The sequence below is a fragment of the Mytilus trossulus genome, chromosome 12 (genome assembly GCF_036588685.1).
Source record: "Mytilus trossulus isolate FHL-02 chromosome 12, PNRI_Mtr1.1.1.hap1, whole genome shotgun sequence".
Lineage (NCBI taxonomy): Eukaryota > Metazoa > Mollusca > Bivalvia > Mytilida > Mytilidae > Mytilus > Mytilus trossulus.
In genome coordinates, this window is record NC_086384.1 from 24321097 (window position 1) to 24339201 (window position 18105).

Sequence of the window (18105 nt, forward strand, 5' to 3'; positions counted from 1 at the left end):
GGATTGCAGCCAAGCTAGAATTACAAGTACTGCAAGCCTTCTAAGATTGGTTAATGATAATGATGATAATTATAATATTTACTGTATATAAAGATGGTGACTCAATTACCTTGACGCATTCTCAATGTAACACATATAAAAACTATTACAAAGATAATGTATTTACATATATTACAGCATTAATGATAAGACATTTTGTTAATACAAAGAAAACAAACTCATATACACCACACACACATTTCAAAGACACAAGAGATTGGTAAGATATTTTAAAGTTCTTTTTTTTCACGTACTAATACTTTCAATGTTGTATTTTTTGGTTATTCTCTTGGTATCTTCTAATCTTTCTATATTTTGCCTTATAAACTACACCAAATCAGTAAAATTTCTAACAGCTAGATCCAGTTAAGTGATTTATGTGTATTAAAAAAATATAATTCATACAATCTAAAAAATAAAACAACAAAGATACCGGGCTTGTAATTTGGCACTCAAAACACTTATTTCATCTTTATAAAACTGTTAATCATAGAAGCTACTCATGGCGCAATAAGTCAATTAGTCTAAAAATGACATTAGAAACCAGGGCCGAATATAAAATAAAATAACAAATATACTGAACTGCAAGTGATATTAAAAACGGAGCTACAGTCCTTTAAAAATTTAGAAGCTCAAACGAATGTATTTAATGGAAAACATCTGTCATATTCCTACTACTTGTATAGGCATGTCCTTATGTAGGAAGTTGTGGTTTAAACCTGGTGAATAAGGTAACTAAATTCCTCACTTTTATGATAGTCGCAATTGTACCAACAAACATTACCACGAAAATAAACAACATGACAAATGAACTCCTATGCTCTGAAAAGATGTTCATTGTTTTTTTCACACTAGTAAAGGTCGAGGTCGAGTTCGAGGCGTATTTGATTCGATTATGTTATCACCGTAATAAAATAAAATTATTGTGTATAAATGGTAGATATCTACAAACAAAAATAATGTCTTAATGTAACTTCTTTCATATCACTAGTAGTTTTCTCATATTAAAACCAAAAGAGTGTATCTGAAATTTGCATAAAATAATCCAGTGTAATGTTACTGTCTCTTGTTTACTTTCAATTGAATACCATTTTTGGCACGAATTATTCCGCCAGATTCAATTTCAACTGGGATCTAAAAAAATAAAGATTTATTATTATGAAAAAAAACAAAAGGAAAATAAAGGAAAAGTTGTTAAAAGTTGATTCATAAAGATATGCCGTAAAAAACTCCGATATGAAAAGTACAATTTAAAAGCAAAATTGCAATTAATTCATGGCAGAAGCTTAAATGCATTTTCGGTCTAATATTTACCAATTGATTACTTGTAGTCTTAGAAAAGGAAAACATATACTGAGGGTATCACCAGCCTAGTAGTCAGCACTTCGTCGGTGACATGGAAATAAATTTTATGGTTATTTTTCAAATTTCTTGTCTACAAAAGTATGAAAAACTAAGGACTTTACTTATGCAAGGCATAGATTACGTTAGCAGTATTTGGCACATTTTTTTGGAATTTTGGTTCCTCAATGCTGTTCGATTTTGTACTTCAATTTTGTTTGGCTTTACATTTTTTTATCTCAGCGTCACTGACGAGTCTTATGAAGACGAAACGCGCGTCAGGTGTATTACATTATAAGCCTGATACTTTTGGTAACTGATTAAACCTACCTCTGTCTTGTCACAAGGCGAAAAAGAAAAGCTCTGTAACATAAATACCAATGCCATTTTAGCTTCTAACAAGGCCAATCGCATTCCTATACATATCCTTGGACCGATACCAAACGGAACAAATGCATACTCAGGCCTCTTTGCTTTATTCTCTTTAGTGAATCTGCAATGCAAGTTGAGTATACTTCATTCAGAAAACTAATGTAGAAATTATTACATAACTATACAAGTGTAACATGCTAGATAACTGCATTTCATAAAGTAAAACGTTTGTGTTTATTGTCCAAAATATAGCTATATTATTAATGTGTTTTTAGCTATACTAATAAATGTGTTTTAAGCTATGTTAATAATAGATCACCGCCAGGTTTTGGTTGGGTTCGTGTTGCTTAGCCTTTAGTTTTCTATGTTGTGTCTTGTGTACTTTTGTTTGTCTGTTTGTCTTTTCATGTTTAGCTAAGGAGTTGTCCTTTTATTTCGATCTACGAGTTTGACTGTCCCTCTGGTAACTTTCGCCCCTCTTTAATAATACATGTGTTACGCAATATTGATAAATGTGTTTTAAGTTGTATAAATAAATGTTTTTGAACTATATTAAATGCTTTGTTTTAACTATGATTATATTGAAAGATGCAAAATATTAATTCGGAATTTAGCAATTTAGCCAATAATAACAAATTTTATTCAAGCGTAAGTCGTATTTTGAAGACGAAAATCGCGTTAAACAAAATATTTGCTTCACATTATAAAGTAGCGTCGTTCTTTCGAAACAGAAATATCAAAGCTGAGTTCTGACAGGTGTATCTCTTTTAAATAAGGGACAAACCATAAGAGTCACACATACAGAGAGAACTTATAACACTGATAAACCACGCCAAAATTATGTGTAAGCTTACATTAATTAATGTTTTGCGCTATATTAATATATGCGTTTTAAACTATCTTAACATATGCAAAATACAAATTCGAAATTTGGCAAATAACATTTTTTGATTCGATCGTTATTATTCGTATTCTGAAGAAGAGACTCGAGTCTGACGTATAGAATTTTGCTTCTGGCCTTGAATTATAAAACTTTCGAGTTTGATTTCATGTTTCAAGCATGATGTTTGTGTTCCGAGGTCTGTGCAAAATTGTTTGACTTCAATCCCAAGTATCTATAATGAGTTGATCAAAATTTTAATAATTTTTTTTCAAACATTAAATTTTATGTCAAGCGATCATATATACCAGTACATGTCAAATACCCTTTTCCAAAATGATATATAAAAATAATAATGCTAACTTAAAGTTAAAATACATACGTACCTGTCAGGGTCAAATTTTTCCGGATCTGGCCAATAAAGAGGATTTCTGTGTAAGGCATATATAGGTACAGAAACGTCTATATCTTTTGGAATGTAAACACCTTTGACGGTCATATCCTGCTTTCCTTCTCGACTAAATCTATTAAAAATTTAAATAACAACCTAACCAATCTTAGCATTAAAATAATTTGTTAATGTAATTTATCTTTATAAAGAATAATTTTAGTAGCGGTAACGAATAAGACCACATTTATATATGATAACAATGAATGAATGACAAACAAAGATTGAGTAATTCTTAACATAGAGATGACTTTTCAAAAACATTTTCGTACTCAAAACTCGTCTTTCATATAATAATGGATAATACTAATATACAGAACGAAGAAAGATATATTTGTTTTTCGTAACCTTCGCTACTCATGGGTTACGATCCAGTCCCCTTATATACATCCTTGCATGGCGGATTAAGGTAGAAGATCGAAGACACGATATATTTATTTATATTGGTCGCAGTTGTAACTGGCTGCATTCAATCAAAAAGCACCTTTAAGATAATCACGTGTGAAAGTAGAAAATGCATATAAACAATAGCCACTAGCGCAACCATTTTTACCCCCAAATCATACAACGATAAGTGATGACAATTTTAAAGTTCTTGATTAACTATTTGAAGTGCCTAGGTATGTTTCTAGAGCAAATGTTGGCTTGTCGACATCTATTTTCACGAAATTTTTAAACACTAGACATTTTTACACCTCTCCACTCAAGGGAAGAGAGCTTCTATAGTGCCATTGATCAAGAATGGTTATGTAAGAAAGGGAGCGACTCTTTTGAGGTAAATAGTGCAGCATTTTAATCACAAATGTTGGCTAAAACTGCCAAAGAAACGAAGGGACTGGATCGTAACCCTTGGCTAGCGAAGATGGTATTTCGTATGTTGTTTTTAAATTTTTCGACCGTTAGTTTTCCCAATTGAATTGTTCATATTTGTTCATATAGGAGCATTAAATAGTCGACAATCCTCATTGTTGAAGGACTTAACGGTTATCTATAATTGCAACATTTATTTATAATGTCTTGTTACCCAAGATACGTTCATACCAAAATTCAATTAATCTGGGAACGTATTTGATTAGGGAATATCGTATCGTCAAAATAGTACCAGGATAATAATTCAGTACGCCAAACACGCGTTTTGTCTACATAAGACTCATCAGTGACGCCCATATTAAAATATTTATAAAGCCAAACAAGTGCAAAGTTGAAGAGCATTGAAGATCCAAAATTCCAAAAAGTTGTACCAAATACGGCTAACAGAGGGACGAAAGATACCAAAGGGACAGTCAAAGGTAAGGTATTCTGCCTGGGTTAAAACATTTTTTTCTTTTCGAAAAGTTCTAAGTTTTGTAAACAGGAAATTTATAACAATGACCACATTATTGACTACTGGGCTGGTGATACCCTCGGGGACGAAAAATCAAAAATAGCAACCAGAACAGCATATCACAGCAACCACAAACATTCAACTCCTCCAAAATCAACAGACATTCCTTCGGTAGGAAAACTTACAATTCTAGTCCATAAAGATTGGAGGTGAGTGCTGCTGTCCAATGCTTGGTTTAAACTCACAACCTCAGAGTATAAAGGCTAGTAATATAGTAATTCGAGAACTTGGACCTCTAGGCCAAAGAAGCCCTACCAACATAACTTTGAATAATAAATAAATTTTAATAGATGTACTTCTACAGTTTAACTGACCTTAATGCTGCGCCATGGAGACGAAGTACCTCATTGAAAAATCGGTCCAAATATTCTAGCTTTGAAAGGTCTTCTTTCTGCGGACTTTCCTTTAAAAACAGATAATTGTTTAATATATTTATTTTAGTTTGTTAGAGGTAGATGACTCAATGACGTGTTCGTGACACAATTGGTCTGTTTGATTCAAGCGTCTTTGATGAGTGTCATACATACTTTTTGTAATCTTGATAAGTTGTTTTCAATATTCTTGGTTCCTTGTACTTGAAGTTCAAAAAGTATGAGTACCTTTCAAGCAACATCTGTCGTGTTCTTATAAATATTTACAAGACATCAATTTGACAGATATCAATATTGACGTACATAAATTTTTATTTATTTTTTCTTTAATTTAAAGTTATAACCAACTCTTTGATATATTCTATAAAATATGTAGATAAAATAAGAATATAGCAGTTCAAAACAAATTAAAGCTGTTTGTGTTACGTTTAGACATATGGCATCCAGACTTTTAATGACAGAAAAAAAGAATATGATTTCCAGTATACTAGTTACTCATTTTAGTTATTGTTTACACCTCCCTGTTATATGTGAATTCAAATTTAAAACAAGATTTTTGCACAGACTCTCAAATTTAAATCAATTAATTTAATTTGATTTGATTTTCGGTCCTTAATTCAATAAACACCCTTGGCTTTTTCGGCTTTGAACGTCGATGGTGAACGCAAATCCAGAAAAGTGGTTCGGAAGCATTAAACGTAATAAGTGTTGTTTTCATTTTTGTTTTAACATACATCGTACTTTTGTTTCATTTTTCTTTATTGAAATGGGGAAGTTTTTGTGGCTTTGTTTTTTTTAAATAATACCTTTTTCCTTGAAAAATATTTCGAAATAAGTAATAGCTTTGAAATGCATCCATGTCTCCATTGAAAATTTGTTTCTTGAATATGCCATGCCAATATTTAGATTTAAGACAATATATATATTAAAAATATGGTCAAAGTATGATTGGTTATTAAATAACAATATTACTATAATAACGCATTCTTAATTAATACCTACACCATGAAGAATATTGTCTATTTCCTCAAGACATTTGTGTTGAACATCTTCATTAGTTGCGAGACAATAACAGGCAAAAGATAAAGTATTGGCTGTTGTGTCATAACCAGCAATGAAAAATGTGACAGCATTTTCTATCAACTCCATGTTGTTAAGTCCTGTAAAAATAATTATTACACTGCATGAATTTTGAAATGTTTTTTAATTAAACTAAAGAACATTAAAAAAATAATTTAGCAAATGTGAGCATGCCTAACACCATACTACTCAACTTTATAAGCTTCTAGATGAAATTTCAAAGCAGTGTAGCGAATCCCTACATCGCTACACTAAAATTCCATTCCCGCTTTGTAACAGAAACACATCAACAACAAATCAACGTACTGTGAATTCATTTCTTTTTCGAGGGTATCGATTTTCTTGTATTACTTCATTCTCGTGGATATTTTATTTCCTGGTATTGCCGATATCTGTATACAAAGCCATTTGAAAATATATTATTCGTTGAATATTTGAATTCTTGGTTCATCTGTTCACACGAAACCCACGAAAATTGTTAGCCACCGAATAATAATGAATCAACAGTACTAGTATCAGTGAGAAGTATAGCTAGCTATTAAACTAGCTTTGATCCACTAATTTTCACATATGGAAACGCCTATACCAAGTCAGGAATATGACAGTTGCTTTGCATTCCAATTCGTTATATGTGTTTGTATCCTTGATGTTGCCCATATATAAAGAACTTACCGTTAGGAATTTCGATTGGAGATCGGTATTTTATTTTTCTTAATTTTATCATCAAACAAGACGTAACTGCCCAACAGATATGAATATCGCTTTGCCCTTACATCTCCAAATTATTGAATTCCATATTGAATATCAGATCAGACTTTAAAACAGAATCTGATTTTATTCAGTCACAAAAACAAATGTAGGGACAATAGGACAATAGGAACATTTCATTACAATAACCAACCCATTTCGTGAGTGAGTGTATTATTTTAAAAAGAAAAGGCTCAACGAGTTTTACCTCTGTTTTTGAACTCTTTAAGATCACCTGTCGTAAAGTATGCAGACTGATTTTCATCACGACGAGCTGTTAACATCAGCTGTAGAAAATCGTTGTAAACCTTAAAAATATAAAAACAATTGTTCTTAGGATTATTGAAGTCTTATCGTTTTAAAATTCACATTATTTAACAAACAAAAAAATATATGCAAAAGATAACACTTGAAAATATATTTAGTGTATGAGTTAAATACAACACACCTCTTGTCCCTTTCTTCTTAATTCAGTTGCAGATTCTACAACCGATTTAAAGAACTCTCCAATTTCTTTATCTGCAAAACGAACCGTGAACCAATTTTTCACAAACGGAAATATCACTGAAAAAAAATATATAGAAAACATAAGCTTACAAACATTAAAAAATACACCAGAAAATTATCAAATCAAAAGACAAACATTTGTGTAAAAGGTGCTTAAAATATCTCACACAGAAATATATAATAGTTTGTAAAAAAAAAATTGAAACGCTTATCTGTTAACATGATAGACAGGAAATTAAAAATATGCATGCTTTTTGTAATGATACTTTTGTACAATTTTTCTGGTATATATTTTCTAAGCTATTTGACTATTTGTTGGCTTAAAAGTCGGGCAAATAAATTTAAAAGCTATGAATCATATGCACACATAATGTGTTTCTGGAATAACTTGTACAGGTACACTAGTATACAAATGTTAAAATTCCAAACTGAAAACGAACGACACAAACATTGTATCATGTATAGAAATCTATCTGTATACTGTCAACTTTCCTTGAGATAGTAGTTAATAACATTTCACAGTTTTGTCATCTTCAAAAAATGCACACCAAATGTAGCCTGTATATATGGATATCGAACAATGCCTTAAGAGATGATAGTACTATTGGAAACTGCTAATAAGATTGATTTGCTAATTTACCATTTAGAAATCTAGAATATTCTGGACATTGTTTATAATATATTAATACAATATATGAATGTATAAGATAATTACACATCTCATCATATTTACGAAGTGGAATAAACGTCAACCAAGGCAAAAACTAGGGACTGTTATTGTCATCAAAAACGAAACAGAAACACTGCTCACGGAGTGTTATAAAACTAACACGAAATGCCTGCTTATATATATATATATATATATAGGGTTTGCTTTTTTTCAAAGCAAACCTTTTTAATATGAAATGATAGACCGTAAACTAAATTGACTTACTTATGATAAGAAGTTGAGGTTTAAACATCTGTCCAAGGGCTGCTTGTTTTGCATGCTTAACGAATGCATTATTTGGATTTTTCTTTGAATTAACTTCTATACCAAAGGCAGTACTAGCAATAACATCCATGGTGTAAGCTCCACATACTCTGGAAAAAATATAAATATCAACCAGAAACCTGACAAAAATGAATGTTTACTGTGTTCTCCCTCTCGTTGCAAATGTTTGCACCACATTATATTTATTTGTAACTAATCTCAAAAGGAAAATATATATATGAATAATTACATTAGATGTATGTTTCCTTATTATACGTCATTTTGATTGGCTTCACTGCAATCTCGCATTATTCCTTAATCAACTTCATTACACAATACAATGTATCATTTATGATGACACGAGGTCCCACAATAAAGAGCACATGTATATAAAATAAAAACTTGATAAAATTCGTGTGTTAATGATCCTATATATCAAATGTAATTATAAGTAACTTTTTGTAACTTCATAAAATTGTAAAAACGTTGACCGTGCGCATATTTTTAGAATGAAGCGCTTCCGCGCTTCAAACAAAATGTACCACAGTCAACGCTTTTACACCCTAATGAAGTTACAAAAAAAGCATTCAATTCTTAAATGAATGACTGAACCAAGAACATGCAATGTATAGACCGACCACAGTGGAGGATACAGTTAATCCAGATAAATAAAGCTTCGTATGAAGACATATGGTTAAAATCTCCAATTTATATAATTTACATGAACCCCTATAAAATGTTGGGATCCGCGCCTGGATCATTTGTTTTAGCAAGCTCACAATAAAAACCACATAATTTACAAAATCGGAGACTTTACGAATGCCTGGCCATTACGAAAATATATATTATGTTTCAGACAAATTGATTTAAACTTTTCGATTTCTTCAATAAAAGCTAGTCTAAAACTTACTCTTTCATATCGACTGGTTCTCCTTGTTCACTGTGTTGTTGAATGTTTTCAACAAGATCGGTACAACATCTTTGAATTTTTGGGACCATCTGAAATATTCAAAAAGAAAGGTCTTTAAAACAATTTTTAAACTTCTATTGATTTTTTTTTCTAAGACATAATTATATTTACTAATGTGAAATCATAATTTATAGATGAACCCAACGATTATAAGAACTAATACAATGTCGATCGCGAAGGTCAAGGAATAACTCAGCCTGCGTTTGGTCTCATGTATTTCAGATATTTCTTGCTCATTCTAGCGTTATTGTCGATTTCATTGCATAAGAAGTTCGTTTTTTAATATGTATGTATCTAAATTCACTAGCGATTTGGTTTTGAAGTCTTAGGTATTTAGTTACCAGTATAGTTGTATGATCTGCCCTTTTCAAGATTGTGACATTAAGCATGTCGATTATGTGTGCATAAATTTGAGGTGCTACCCCTGCCGACGCATCCGGTCGTAAAATTGGTCGTTCTCTTAATGAAGTTCGGGCGACATTTGTTCTTACTCGATTTATCAGAGCAATGAAATGTAAGGTATGTTTTGTGCTGACCACTAAATATAATAATATGGCAATGACAAGATATATCGATGGCTTTTGTAGATGAGACGAAAGGAACGTAAAGGTTCTATGATCCCTAAACAGAATTTGTAAAAACATAATTTGAACACTATAAACTGAGGATATAAAACATTCAGTTGTTATTCATTCGTTTAATGTGTTTGGACTTTTGATTTTGTCATTTGAGTATGGACTTTCCGTTTTGAATTTTCCTCGGAGCTTGGTATCTATATGTTTTGTACTGGTTGTGAATGTTATATTTCAGTACCAGTTTTAATTTCCCGGATGAGAAAGTAGGTGATATTGTACTGCGGAGAAACTTCCAATGATTGTCATAAGCGGCAGCAACACCACTAGCATTCTCTTTAGCCATCTTAAATGGAATCTGAAAACAAAAACAGGACAAGTGTTACATATTTCGTTGTCTATATAATTAAAAATTGTCTTTGATTTGATTGCTTATCAATATTATAATCGGAGATATAAAAAAAACAATTGAAAGTCAAAATTTCTTCAAATTTTTACTTCTAAATCTTGATCGACATTTGTATCCTTTTCTCTTTGGAATTAAAAATCTTAAAAAAAGTGTACCATTTCACAAATCTATTTAATTTATGTTAAATTCATTTGCTCTGAGATAAGCCCAATGTTTTGCAGTGGTTCGTGTTTCTCAGTCTTTTGTTTTCTATGTTGTGTAATAATCTTTGTCTGTTGATCTTTTTACATTTTTATCCATGGGGTTGCTAGTTTATTTTCGTCTTATGATTTTGAAGGTCGGTCTGGTATTATTTTTCTCTCTTTTGTTAGAAGGGAAGCAACCTAAGACAATGTTATGTCGTTAAGAGTATGACTGTCCTATTAACATGATATTGCAAGGATGTTTAAAGTCAACCGGCAAATTAAATCAGGACGCGAACATGCTCCTCTTGCTTAGACTAGAAAAAAAGTAAAGTCCCAAAAATACTGAACTCCGAGGAAAATTCAATCGGAATGTCCCTAATCGCATGGCAAAATAAAATGACAAAACACGTCAAACGTATGAACAAGAACTGTACGTCATATTCCTGACTTAGTAAAGGAATTTTCAAATGTAGAAAATGGTGGATTCAAAGTGGTTTTATAGCGCTACACTTCTCACTTTGACAACTGTGTCATCGAACTCCGTTATATAGCTACAACGATGTGTGAACATAACAGACATAATAAATAAAATAGTAAAAATATTGGTATAGCAGTGATCACTGTGTTACAATTCTAAAACAAACAATTTTACAAAAAAGCACACAAGCATCTATCAAATAAAAATTACATTATTTGCTTCGTGTGTCTGACGGTAGTTTATACATGTAGCTCTAATCATAACTGTGATGGTGCACATAGAAAGAAGCATCAAACGAAAAGGTTTGCTTTTATAATGAATATAATATCAAACTTACCGGTCTATTTGTAAAATTGGAGAAGTCTTTAATGAAAATCTCCTTCAACATTTCTGGATCAGATACTAACAAAACTGGCAGGTGACCTTGGTATATTCTAATATGATACAAAAAATAAAAAAACAAATGCATTCAGCGCTTTAAGAATGGCTCAAAATAAATACATGATATCAATTATGTTGTTTTAAAAATGAGTTATTTAATTTATTATATTAAATAGCTGACTGGAGACCATTTAATTTAATGTGATACCTCTAAATCAATGTTGGAGTTTATAACCTAGAATATTAAAAAAAAAACAATCATCTATAATATTTTATTTGTATGCCCCGCTTATGCCTCACCTACAAAAGTAGAGGGGAATTATGTTTATGGTATGCGCCTCCGTTCGTCCGTCTGTGCGTCCGTTCGCTTCAGGTTAAAGTTTTTGGTCTAGGTAGTTTTTGAAGAAGTTGAAGTCTAATCAACTTGAAACTTAGTACACGTGTTTCCTATGATATGATATTTCTAATATTAATTCCAAATTAAAGTTTTGTCCCTAATTTCACGGTCCACTGAACATAGAAAATGATAGTGCGAGTGGGACATCCGTGTATTTGGGACACATTCTTGTTTTCTTATTTTTCTGAGATAACAATTTGAAGCATTCTTAAAATGGTCAAACTTTTGATCTGAGTTAACTATTTGAAACGTCATTCAAGTCAGCTAGGAGGTATTTTTGAAAAAAATATTTCTGTTTTGTCATTATGTTTGTGTATGTGTTGCTTTCTTTGAATGTAATATATTGTATGTTGTTTTGTGGAGAGGGCTTGCATTATAGGCTTTGCCTGTTGCCTAATCCAATTTAATTTATTTGAATAAAATATTGTTTAAATTAATGGCTCAATTCGTAATTACTTCATACTTGTTTCGTGTTTATAAAAGATCACAGTGAGAGTGGTCATGAACACTTTCAAAATATAACTTACAATCATTTTCGATCGTACGATTATTTGTGAAATTTCATTGGTCTGAATGTGTAAATTCTAGAAAGGAAATGGAGAATGCGTCAAAGCGACAACATCTCGACCATAGAGCAGACAACAGCCGAAGGCCATCAATGGGTCTTCAATGTAGCGAGAAACTCCCGCACTGTAGGCGTCCTTCAGCTGGCCCCTTAAAAATATGTTTATGTATAAATCATGTTTAAATATGCGATATTCAAAAATATTTATGAATCTCGCTTCATTCAAAAGTTGATATTTCTGAAATATAGATCCGTTTTATAATCTTAAAAGGCGAAAGATCTTGAAGGCTAATCCAAATTTACAAGTCGAAGAGAAACCGACAACATGGCAAAACGACGTAATCACAATGAACAGACTACACTACCCTACATAGAACATCATGAACCTCATAAAGACTTAAGTTGACCTCAGGTTGCCAGAACGGGTAGATATCTACAGCGCACTTTTTGGATCCTGTCGTGCTGCTCGTTGCTAGTAGAATAACGTGTATAAGTGTCATTCGTTGATGCTTCAATTCTCAGAAAAGAGGACAGGATTGTGGCTACGACATTTTTAACACATATGTTATCTGTTACAATAATATTCCATACCGTAAACAAATTCCTAAAGGCATCAGTAAAATTTTCGATTAAATGAATTCAAGTTTACCACTAGAAACCCATGGCTCAAATCTTCATAGAACAATGTAATCTGCATATATAAAAGTTCACAATTGGAAAGCTTAACTTATATCTTATGATAAACAGTTTGTTTTAACTGAACCTCGAGGTTGCATTGCAGATTACTTACTAGGCAATTTTTAAATTATCTATGTTGCAATTTCTTGATGACATAAGAGTGCATATCAAAACTCAATTGCCATGACGTGGTAAGTTTATTTTCGATTTATGAGTTTGACTGTTCCTCTTGTATCCCCTCTTTTATATCATTAATTTAGCTTCTACAAGGTTAACGGTTATACACCACAAGGTTAGAGGTTCTACACAAAAGAGAAACTTACCCCACAACGGATCCATATGTTTTGACTAATTGTAGGTCTCCTTTTGCTATTCCCTATACAATTAACAATAAAGAAGGCATGATTTTGAGTGAAATAATTTGTAATAACATAAGCAACACGACGGGTGCCACATGTGGAGCAGGGTCTGCAAGTTTTTGGTGGGGTTCGTGTCGCTTAGTCTTTAGTTTTCCATGTTGTGTCATCTGTACTATTATTTGTCTCTTTGTCCTTTGTCTTTTAATTATTTAGCCATGGCGTTGTCAGTTTATTTTTAATCTATGAGTTTGACGGTCTCTCTGGTATCTTTCGCCCCTCTTTTCGTGTATAGCACAAATAAAAATTCTGATTTAATGAGGTTTAATGTTTCATTTTCTTTTCAGACAAAATTTATTATTTACGAACTAAGAAATATCTTTTTAAACCAATAACAATGTAACGTTAAAATTTTATTAAACTGTTTTTTGCATCCAGCATCAATGTTTATTCATTCATATGGGTCATTTTCTATTATGGGTACACTGGATATATTTTTAATCCGTGTGTGTGTGTACATATTTTTAAGTTGCATGCAGCAGAGAAATGCCCGATATTCAATTTCGCATATATGCATTTGTCCTCTCTATTTTAGCAATTAGATTTTGCCTGGTCATTAATCATGCATATTCATGATATTGGTACACAGGTAACTTTTATCTATAAATAGCCGAATCTTCTGGAGTTTTATAAACAAGAACGTTAAACGATATATTACTTCATAACGTGTGACCTCACGTGTGTGGTAAAATTGTTGATTGATGCACGTGGCTATTCTAGTAAATGAATTAATATACAAAGCGAGAGCACTTTCCATTTACCTCAGCTAAGAGTGACGACTATCACTTTTTGAAAGGCTAATACTTGTACTTATATTGCTATTGCAAATCATGATGTATTTGATTTTAATTAAAAAAAAATCTAATATTGTTTTGTGTAATGTGTCTTTCTACATCACTGATGACCATCGTTAATGTCATGGTCAATATTAAAATTACCAAAAAATATAATTACCTGCTTCATATAAAGAGGTAGGACGCCAAGAAAAGGTATCGGTCGTGGTCCTGATATACCCAATCGTCTCCAAATGCTTTGATACCATAGCGAATACCTATAAATACCAAATAACAATTTAACATGTATAGGTAACACATTCGACAGACTGTCGATTTGTGCTGGAAATCATATTTAGATGTAAGAATTATATAAGAGATTTGGACAATTTTAAGATAATATCTGGTAAAATTTAAATTTACCCTAAATTTAAGAGTCAGATATTGATCTCAGTGTTTTCGAAATATATATCTAATGACGTAATCGTATGTTAAAAATACTATTTTAGATTATGTATTTATTTTGGCCGCTATACATGCTGCGTTACAATGAACGAATGAACTGCAGTTTCGTAGCTCGGCTGTAATTTTGTATATCTCAGCTGCAGTAAATACACACCAACTTGTTATTGGTATATTTATTGTGCTTATGACTAAGTCTAGCGAAGCATTTCAAAGTAACTATCATGACTTGCTGTTCATTCTGTCCTCACATCGACCAGGAGCATATATAATGACCGGTAAAAATTATAAATTGCCGGAAATGGGTATGTTGGTAAAAATACCAAATAGTTTTGAAGGCCGTATGGGTGCTTATAATTGCTTCATCCACTTCATTTGAACTCTGTAGTTATACCATAGCTCCTTAATTTTATAAATAATAAGAAAGTGTGTCTAATATAAAAAAAAAAAAAGAAGATGTGGTATGATTCCCAATGTCTAAATACGATGCTGCTGATTATATTTCTTGAAATTGGTGTCCATATATGTGAAGCGATAAAAACACACAATGCTAAGGTCACTTTACCGTCATTTACAATGGATAAGCGTCCATGTAATTTGACTTGCTATAAATCTATTTTACACATATTGATATGTGTCTGTGTAAAAATTACAAATAAAATGATTTATAACAGAAATGCATATTACGAAACATTGAGTAAAAAAATCATTAAAATGCATCCGTACTTACAAATATAATGTAATAAGTAGCATGGTTACTGTCAGAACCCATCCTGGTACATTTATTAATCCAAGAATATCCATTTTGGCCCTGTTATGTGTGCACTTTCTTTTCTGCAAAACAACATTATTTATAGTATATACCACCGTCTATGTTTATTTATATGACTGCAGATATAACCTTAAAAGGAAATCAGTTACAGGTAAGGAGATTTGAAGTAAATATATGTGAAAATCATTTCTATTTTTATTTCATTTGTCCTTAAAAGGCTATATTTCAACAACAAAAAACGGCAAAAAAATATAGAGCAGCACATTTTCCCCGGTTAAGGTAAACGTTTAATCTTTATAATCTTGTCTCGAAAGATTTGTATATCATGTACCCACAAATTGACCATGTTGACATTATCGAAATCATAAAATGAAAATTTTTGTAATTAAACCAGTCCGATTTTTTCAAATTTAATTTGCCACTCGCTCAGTCAAAGATAACCGTAGATGGGTTTCGTTATTCTTTTTATGGTCTTATTTCATTTCATGGTCTCGAAGGTATCCCATATGATCTCATCGAACTACATATTAAGTGCCAGTCTTTGTAAGAATCAGGCAATTTAGGTAAAAATTAAAACATGATTAGAAAAAACCCACCGAGCTAATTATGCTAATTAATACTAACCATCAGCCTGAGTTAAAACGTATTAGTCTTTCGTTTGTGTGTGTCTGGTAAATAAATATCAAATAACTTGGTTAGAAAATTGATTAGAATGAGAGCAAATTACAGAGTTATCTCCCCTTATTCGTTAATTTCTAGTGCATTTCAACCAAAATGTATCTTCTATTACCAGAACAGAAAATGGAAATCAATGTTATTTTTGTGCATAACTAAATATTATGAACTGAAAGCAATGTCAAATTGAGTGGGGTTTTTTGGTCATGTTTTCACCACTGCCTGATTCTTAGGCAGACTGGCACTTAATACTGTAAATTGCAAGAAAACCAAATATTAAATTATTTTTTAGATATCCCCCCCCCCCCCCCCCCCATATCCTCTTGGCTTGAATGTGTGATGTGTATATGTTGTTTCGAACTATTTGTGAAATATGTTGATTGATTATAAGTTGCTTCCCATCTAGTGGTGAATATTTCATTTTTGGAATGAGAACAAATTGACAAAAGGTCGAAGAAATTTGGACTGCACTGGAAAATTAGGATATACAAGACAAGGGACAGAAAGTTTGTCTTCAAACAGGCCACATTCGATTCGTCAAAGTTAACTCAGATTTATTAAAGTTATAAAATCAGTGCGAAAACGTATGTGAACAACCTTCCCCAATCTAGGTAAAACCTATACTCGAGCTGAATTATAAAATTTCTTATGGACGTCAACGATGAACAACTGTATACATGATCGGAACATGTTTAGATAAAACACTTCTAATAAAATTGAGAATGGAAATGGAGGATGTGTTAAAGAGACACAAACCCGACCAAAGAGAAGACAACAGTCAAAGGCTACCAACTGGTTTTCAATGCAGCGAGATAATCCCGCACCCGGAGGCGTGCTTCAGCTGGCCCCTAAACTAAATTGAAGTTCAGTGATAATGGACGTCATACTTAACTCCGAAATATATAAAGAAACAAAAAATAAACTCATACAAGACTAACAAAGGCCATGCAGGGCTCTTGACCTCCGACAGGCGCGAAAATGTGGCGGGGTAAGACATGTTTTTTAGATCATATCTCCCCTTTACCTCTAGCCAATGAAGAATAAAACAAACACACAACAATACGTACAGAACAACTCGGTTTAAAAGAAAACCGAGTACGATGTCAGAAGGTAACAGAAGAAACTAAACAAAATGACAATGATACATAAATGAACAAAGGACTACTAGCAGTTAACTGACATGCCAGCTCCAGACCTCAAATTAAACTGATTGAATGATTATGTCTTCATCACAATCCGTCCCGTATGGGGTTTATTTAGTATCATATCATCATAAAAGATATGAGAAGAACATAATCCGTATCATGCCAACAACGGGGTTTAGAACAAATGACTTTTGTGTTTATTCATTTTAAGTTCTAATTACTAGGATATTATACTCATTTTAAAAACCTTTGCCCGTCGTAATGGATTTGCTTAACATATTCACGTGCTACTAAAGCAGCTCAAAGATCAGAAATTATAAAGTTTCTATTCCATTTAATAACTCGACAGTATTTACAGTCGAAAAGTATTTATAAATGACAAAATACAAGTTTCAGTTATTCTATATTAATATACTCTTCTTTTCTCATCTTGTTTGTCACCGTTTTGTAACTGTACTAAACCTGCCTCGTTTTGTAACCCGAGTTCTGACTAGAGTTCCATTTGAATAAGAGTAAGCTTAAGGTCTCTAGATTACTGGAAGTACAAGGCCCCTACTCTGAATATGTTTACGTGCAAATTTGATTGGATTGACGCCATAACATCCGGGATATCGAGTCGATCTCAATGAACCCTGCTACAACCAATGCTCGTCGAGATCTAATGGCGTGAAATCTATATTCAATCATAACAGGTGTTATAAATAAGGCCGTTAGTTTTCTCGTTTTAATTGTTTTACATTGTCATTTCTGGACATTTTATAGATAACTATGTGGTATTGGCTTTGATCCTTGTTGAAGGCTGTACGGTGACCTATGATAGTTGTTAATTTCTATGTAATTTTTTGTCTCTGTTGGACAGTTGTCTCGTTGGCAATCATACCACATCTCTTTTTTTATATTATATATGACCATGCCAATCCCATCTACTTTAGATCAAATTGAGAATGGAAATGGGGAATGTGTCAAAGAGACAACTACCCGATATCCATTTGAAGTTATCCATATAAGTACTCGTTACAATTTTGGAAAAAAAACACATTTCATTGAAGTTACATTCTTGCTAATAAAAAAAACCTATAAAGACA

The 18105-nt window shown here is 32.1% G+C and overlaps 1 protein-coding gene across 1 annotated transcript; it reads right to left on the bottom strand.

Annotated features, from left to right (window-relative positions):
* Positions 1-141: 141 nt before the first annotated feature.
* On the bottom strand, positions 142-15327 carry LOC134693432 (cytochrome P450 3A21-like). The gene is made up of 14 exons (XM_063554256.1): positions 15159-15327; positions 14148-14244; positions 13101-13153; positions 11094-11190; positions 9926-10042; positions 9053-9141; positions 8104-8252; positions 7111-7226; positions 6871-6970; positions 5838-5995; positions 4779-4867; positions 3019-3156; positions 1711-1873; positions 142-1173 (listed from the first exon to the last, which is right to left on the bottom strand). Exons 1-14 carry the CDS (start codon positions 15230-15232, stop codon positions 1096-1098), a joined length of 1518 nt encoding a protein of 505 aa, XP_063410326.1. The 5' UTR covers positions 15233-15327; the 3' UTR covers positions 142-1095.
* Between the last annotated feature and the right edge of the window lie 2778 nt (positions 15328-18105).